Here is a 7,514-nt window from a genome sequence, read left to right as displayed (position 1 = left end):
CCTCCGACAAAGCTCGCCTAGAGAACATCCACCGGAAGAAGTCCATGTGCGGCTCCATTGCAATGAAGGCCTCGCACATAGTAACAAAGGCAGCAATATGCAGCACCCTAGTTGGATTGAGGTGCTGCAGCTCTAGGCCCCACTCATTGAGGAGCCCACGTAGGAACCAGTGCATGGGGTATCCTAACCTACGCTCATGAAAGGCGAGGAAGGAAACAACCTCGCCAGCCCGAGGTTGCGAGAAATCCTCCTCGTAGGAGCCCTCTAGTGCGCCACCCCCTTTGGCGGTAGAAACCCCTTCTCGGTGAAGGCAACCAGCACCGACTCCCTCACGATGGATGACCTCCAGCTCGACATTGTGCTCTGGGTTCGTGAATGGATCTATGAGTTTTCTCCTCTCCCTCACTCTCCCCTTTTCTCTCCTAGGAACCACCACGACACTCAAATGCTCTAGGCAAGAAGGAAGAAGGAGAAGAGGCAGCAGATGAGGAATAGGCGAAGGAACAGGACGGAAGCCCTCTCCCTTCCCCTACTTAAAGAAAGAGGCACAACAGTTGAGAAAGGCACAGCAATTGAGGAAAGGCGAAATGACAGAGGCAAAAAACCCTCTCCCTTCCCCCATTCAATGCGGATGGGATCCGATGGGACGTGCCCTGACCGATGGGACGCACCCTGCTCGACGGAATGGCACCTGGTCAGACAGGACGTGACCTAGGTATGGCCCACCACTACCGCACACCGGGCGCAAGAAATAAGGCGCCACTGTGTGCAGGTGGCCCTCCGTCTTCCCAGGCGGGACTTGGAAAGGCCCAAATGACGAGATCTCTGCCAGGAGAGACCAACGGGCTTCCTGAGTCAATTGGACGGCTCAGGCAAACGCCGAGAGATAGGTAAGGAGCAGAGGGACGCCCCATGTGGGCCATGCTGACTCCATCATGAACGACGAGCGTGGATCCCAGTCAGACATATCCGATAGGAGCTCCTCAAAACCCATCACTCGAGTCATCAAGGTAACATTACCAAACCCCCACTATTTCTTTATATGAACATTCATTCATCCGTGCACGCATTTATTCATTCCATACATCCAAAGCATCGCATATGCAGTTAAATGCATCACAATGCTCTGTGTTGCATCACGAAGCGACAATTGCCTCATTCAACATGAGCAACGACCAACCAGGGTTCGAAGGCTGGCCCACGAAGGGCTCGAGGCCGCCTCGTGTCAAACAAAGTAGGGGAGAAAACATAGATGAGCCCCGAGCGGCCCTCGCCCAGTCTGCCCCGAAGCAGATAGGGTCATCTCAACCTTGTCGTTCGATCCTAACCTCTCGCCAAACCCACAGAATCTCCATCGAGGGGAGGCCAGCGGGCCACCTGGGTCAATCTCTGAAATGACCTAGGCATCTGTCGGGTTGCAGGTTAAGGAGCAGTGGAGTGCCATATGAGGGCTATGCCGACCCCGTCACGAATGACAGACCCAGACTTCACTTGAACGTACCCATTAGCGAGCTCATCGAGCGCGTCACTCGAGCCATCGAGGCAAGCGACGTTAGCTCAGCCCCTCTGGTTGTGAGAAACCATGGATGGGGTAACGCACAAAACTCAACCGACCCCTACCAAGCCCAATGGGGCTTAGTGGCTCAAGACACCCAAATGCCTCGGCTGCGCCTAGGTCCGCGACTCCGACTCGCCTGATCCCATGGCGCGCCCAACGCTTGGATCCGTGACTCTGATTCGCCTGATCCCCTGGCGTGCCCGACGCCTGGATCCGTGAGTCTGTCTCGTTCGATCCCTCGGTGCGCCTGACGCCTAGATCCACGACTCCGACTCGCCCGATCCCCCGGTGCGCCCGACGCCTAGATCCACGAGTCTGTCTCGTCCGATCCCTCGGCCCGACTAGTGCCTGGATCCGTGACTCCAACTCGCCCGATCCCTCATTGCGCCCGGCGCCTGGATCCGTGACTCCGACTCACCTGATCCCTCGTCGTGCCCGATGTCTAGATCCGCAACTCCGTCTCACCCGATCCCTCTACCGCAACCAAACACCTAGGACCATGCTCTCAGAAATGATGGGTCAGAAATCGAAAAAGACTACAGTGCACACACTCACGCCCGCTAACAAAACCCCCCAGGCGATTCTACCCGAATCACCAGGGGGCTCGGGGGCTACACCCGTGGGTGCGCTCGCGCGCACCCGTGACGAAATGAAATTTCCCCCGCTGCAACACGAAAACCCCTCAGATGATTCTACTCGAATCGCCCGGGGGCTCGGGTGCTACATCCGCCGTCAAGACAAAAATCCCCCAGACGATTCTACCCGAATCGCCCTGGGCTCGAGGGCTCCTGTTGGGTTCATAAACCCGGGGTCCCTCATAGACCGGCTTCCCAACAAAGGCTCGGCCCAGCAGACAATGTTGTGAACAACGCCAACTCCAGGGCCGGCCCAAATACCTAAACGACAGGCCAGAAGGGCGATCCAACCTCCGATCGGAAGGCCTGGCCGAGGAGGAATGGCACCCGCTTTCGACTCCGGCCCGCCTCTCCTCCAGAAGGCCTCGCTAAGGAGGAACAACGCTCGCTTGCGACTCCGGCCCACCTCCGGACGGCCTCTCCAACCAGAAGGCCTGGCCAAACACCACATCCGACACTGACCCGCGTCTTCGACCGGGGAAGCGCCGAACCCCTGCTTATAGCTCTTCTCCGACTGGCGCAATCAGAGGCGACTGGAACTAACCGACCGGGGACGCCCGTTCGGTGAGGACCAGGAAACGGACGAAGAAAGTAAGGTAGGGCACTCAAGTCAACCGCAATACCGATGACCGACAGTACCCTGCAACATTCCTAGCATGTCAGCACCCAAGCAGTGTTGTGGGCGCCGACATTTTACCTACAGTGTTGTGGGCGCCATCAACTCCCATACCAGACAAACACGGTAAGGCTTCCCCCCACATGCCTCTGGGCATCAACAGTATGCAGGTACCGACCTTTGCCATACCAGAAGAAAACGACGCAACCTCCCATATGCATCTGACATTTAACAATGTTATAGGCGCCTATAATCATCTTGTACCTAACGGTGTGGGCAATAAGACTTAGCGTATGTACACTCTCCCTTTCTCACTTGTAAGGCCATCCCCTTCATCTATAAAAGGGGATGCGCTCTCTCCCAAAAGGAGAGATCGATCAGTTCGCTCACACACTACAACAAGAACCACTAGGTTCAAACCTCGAGCACATGCTCGAACACTTAGCACATAGCGGAGCTCCCGTCACTCTCGGCCCTTCAGACCAGAGTCCGACCGGACCTCTTGCACCCCCATCTTTCTCTCTTCCGTTTATAACCCCACAACAAACTTCGAGCACCTGGGCTCGGGAATAAAGTCACCGACTGACTCAAACTGGACGTAGGGCACGTTGCCTGAACCAGTATAAACCCTGTGTTATTGAGTGCTAGGCCACATTCGATCACAACGTACGGCAAAACTATAAATATTTACGTGTTGGTCACTTTCTGCACCGACATCCATGATAAGAGAAAGTGAGACTTGACTTCTGAAATCTGAAGTAGGGATCCGTGCTCTCTCTCTAGTTAGCGAGCTCACATACAATACCTTGTTTCTGATTTTAGTTAACAAATTAGTTTTTTAAAGGAATATAGGATGTTATGATACATAAATATATTAAAAAATCAATAAACAGAAATAATTCCCGATTTAACTAATAATTTATCACACTTGTTGAATACAGGTTACAAATTCTGCTTTCTCCTGCTCTTCCCTACTCTTATTTTCCTTTTGCCCTTCTAGTTCCCTGTGAACCTCATCTTGAGCACCGGCGTCGACCATGGTGGCCTCTATGTTGCATTGCACGGTCTTAGTTTCCCTGCTTTTACCCCATAGCACGCTGTAAAGGCCTCCGCATAGCAGGATTCCGCCAATAATGCTGCAGTTTTGCATTGAGAGGAAAAACAAGAGAGGTAGGAAAAGGTCGATTATTCAACTTTTATATTTGTTTATTGCTAATCTGACGTATAATAATATAGTATATGGCTTACCTACCTGCCAAGATGAACCATCTCTCCTAGAAAGAAGGAAGAACAAAATATTGTTAGGATGAAGGTGAGTGGAGTCCAAGCGGTGAGAAAGACAGGACCCTTCATCTCTATGCACCATGCTTGGAGATAGTAGTTCAGTCCGGACACCAAAAACCCCTGGCCCATTGATTTGTTGGATCCATGCATGTATATAAACAGGCAAATCAATATTCTTAAAAATTGCTGTCGCTTTTTTGGAAATGGGTTGTGCAAATGAATAAAAATAATCCCTCAGTATAGCTAGCATTGGCAATAAAAATGTAATAAAAGCTTTATTTGGTGAAGGTGCATTTGTTACTTATCTAGTGAAAATTCGACATGAGGAAAAGAGAGCATGCAACAAATTTTGAGATCTTATTCAACAACTTCTGAATCCTAGTTGACAATTTCCGATGGAAACCCGGATAATTCTTAATCTAGGTTAACATTTTTCTTAACCTAACTCATGTAACAGTTTGTAATAAATTTTGTTCTAGATGAGGAACCGGTACCAGTACCAGTTTACTTATAGTTAGAAAAAAAAACAATAAAAAAACTTGATGCAGTAATTAATTAACTCGTCAAATACAAAATTTACCGAGTAAACGACCGCGAGCAAGCTGATGTCTAGCCGGAGCTTCCACATTGAGAAGTCCCTCTCAGCAACCACTGCGACTAAGAACGATTGCACCGTGCTGAACAAGCATTGTGCCACTGTCACAAGCATCTTGTTCGGGAACTCCTTGAGCACAGCGGCCTACAAATGGATGGACATAGATCGATTAAGCACAAGGTAAGTACAATTAATAAAACATTTATATAGTTCTGATCTGCAGATATGTTGATGAGACCTGCAGGACGAGCGACATGGACCATGCCAGGACAGCGAGCACCGCGACGAACGTCCCTTTGATCCACGCGGCTCCCATTAACGTTTTCGCGGCCGTGGCGGAGGCATGGCCATGGGTGGGAGCAGCGAAGGCACGGTGATGGTTGACGGGGCTCAGCAACTCCCCGGCGTACAAGGCAATGACTAAGACCCCGGCGAGACAGAGCGCCACGCCAGTCAGCTTGGCTATGCCGGATGGGTTCCTCAGCTTCAACTCCTCCATCCTACGTGCGCCATATATATAGTTAACAACCAAAGCATGTATATAAAATTACTCCATAGACGTTTTTTTTTTTTGACAAACTACTCCATAGACGTTTTTTTTTTTGACAAATTACTCCATAGACGTTGCCTATATATTCTATATAATCTCAGTTAGACACCTTAATAGAAGCGCCAGGCAGAAGGTAATCACGGGAATGGAGTTGGTTGATGCTGCTAGCACCGTTGCTGATGTCAACTTCAGGCTCACGTTGTACATATTGCCGGTAACTGTAATCCTGGAAATCGACCAACGAATCCAACAGAAACGTACAGCAATTCGATCACAAACATCCCTCCATCAGTTCCGGACGAGTAAAATCAGTCATTCAATGAACCTAAATAAATTACACAGCAAATTGAAACTACATGCATGCTTAGAGTATACCCGATTAAGGCGTAGACGAAGATCTTGAAGAGCAACGCGGACGACATGATGGATTTTGCATTTCTCCTGCTACAAGTCAAACAGATCATATGTATATCATTTTGAGGTGACCAGTGACCACCGTTTACAAGACCACGTAATTTGTCACTGATTTTCCTAGATTTTAGTCAGCAGTCAGCTGCCAGCGGGTGATGGAGTTACCTCTCAAGAACGACCGCAATGGGCAGCAGGAGGAGAGACGCGGCTGCCTGGCGGTAGAAGACGAAGACAAATCCGTTCAATCCGTGGTCCATTGCTGCCTTGTTGATAACGAACATTCCAGCGACAATCACCCGTATCATGATGGCGAGTATGTAAGGCTTTCTCCCGTCCATATCGACCTAGTAGCAGTTCCAGGTAACCTGCTGTTACAAAGACGATTCAAGAGAGCTTAAAACGTGTTTATGATTTTTTTGTTCTATATATATAGCTACTGAATTCTCGTGGAACTTTTGATAGGATCCGCAAGAGTAATAAAATGCTATTGTTGCAAAGTGCGTTAGGGAATGGGGACATTCATCTCACATCATAATGTAAAAAGCAAAGCATGCATTCTGTATCAGCGCGCAATTCCCTCAGGACCCACAACCATACCTAACAAGTATAACATGTCCATTTAAGTAAAATTCATGAGAGATTCTCAAAGTTGTTTAGAGGTGTCATCTCTTAGTACAAGCTTTGGTACTCCTTCAGTCAAGAAGGAGTGCAATTCTAATTTTGGACTAAATTATTTTTTTAATTTTGATTAAGTGTATTGAAAACAATATCAATATTTTTATCTTCAAACATATTTTAAAATATATATTATGATTAATATAAGAGATGATACTTATTTTTATATATTTGGATTAAACTTGAAATTGATTGATTTCTTGGAAGTGAGAATTCCACTTTTTTAAAAAAAAAATGCTAGCTCAGCTCGTTGAAAAATATAAACAAGCCAAGTCGAGCGAGTTATCAAGCTTTGGTCCAGTTCTATTTCTATCCAGCTCTGAAAATAATGTTTCTAGTTTTGGAATAGAGACCATTTTTAGATTTTGATTTCCAGATGCAGTCCAATAGCTGGGGCACTCTAGAGGCATTTCGAGAGGTTGTTCTTGATGGAACTGCTTCTAGAAAAAATACATGCCTCTATAAATCGTTTCTATAATAGTGATGGAATTGATCATTGCACGCAGTTAAACAAGTTTATCAATGGGTAAATTATATTTTCTATAGCTCTTCCTGAATACTCTCTCCATCCCACAAAGTGTGTCATTGTAGCATTCGAATTTTGTCTGACAAATAGTGTCATTCTTGCTTTTCATTGTATATTTCTCTTCTCCGAATACATCTCGTTTCCTTTGCACCACACCTTTTTCACCCCAACTTAATTCTCATGTCCAGATCTAAAACTGCACTTAATATGGAATGGAGCAAGTATGTCTGAGCAGGTCTAGATATAGCTAAGGACGGAGGGTATGTATTTTAATGAAAAATGGATTTGATAATTTCCAATATGTTTACATGACCAGTTGGTTCTCCATGTCTAAATCCTAGCTGCTTTCTCCACTCATGCCTGACACTAGCTGATTTACTAGGTGTAGGGTTTGCTTCTCCACCACACAAGAGATGCACTAGCTAATATATATTCTGCATGAAAGAAATCGGGACTTTATGCAGTTAGGTATTGCCCTAATTAATGTCTAAGAAAGTAAGTGGCTATCCACACGACAATTTATATAGAATTGTAAAGTAGAAGGCTCTTCCCATTTCACTTACCTGGCCCTGCCTTTATGTGTCGCTAGACCAGAGGTTGGTGGTTACTTTGCTGTCATAGCAAAACTGATCAAAGATTGGTAAGTTGAGCTGCGCTAGAAGAT

At 47.3% G+C, this 7,514-nt stretch overlaps 1 protein-coding gene across 1 annotated transcript; it reads right to left on the bottom strand.

Moving 5' to 3' along the window:
- Positions 1-3,843: 3,843 nt before the first annotated feature.
- Positions 3,844-5,987, bottom strand: LOC136498404 (WAT1-related protein At5g64700-like). Its single transcript, XM_066494339.1, has 7 exons — positions 5,815-5,987; positions 5,614-5,679; positions 5,348-5,464; positions 4,927-5,188; positions 4,674-4,832; positions 4,058-4,213; positions 3,844-3,945 (listed from the first exon to the last, which is right to left on the bottom strand). The coding sequence occupies exons 1-6, from the start codon at positions 5,985-5,987 to the stop codon at positions 4,058-4,060; spliced, it is 933 nt and encodes a 310-aa protein (XP_066350436.1). The 3' UTR covers positions 3,844-3,945.
- Between the last annotated feature and the right edge of the window lie 1,527 nt (positions 5,988-7,514).

This window comes from Miscanthus floridulus, chromosome 12, assembly GCF_019320115.1.
Source record: "Miscanthus floridulus cultivar M001 chromosome 12, ASM1932011v1, whole genome shotgun sequence".
Lineage (NCBI taxonomy): Eukaryota > Viridiplantae > Streptophyta > Magnoliopsida > Poales > Poaceae > Miscanthus > Miscanthus floridulus.
Note: the sequence above shows the minus strand (reverse complement) of the source record. Positions and strands in the feature narration are given on the sequence as shown.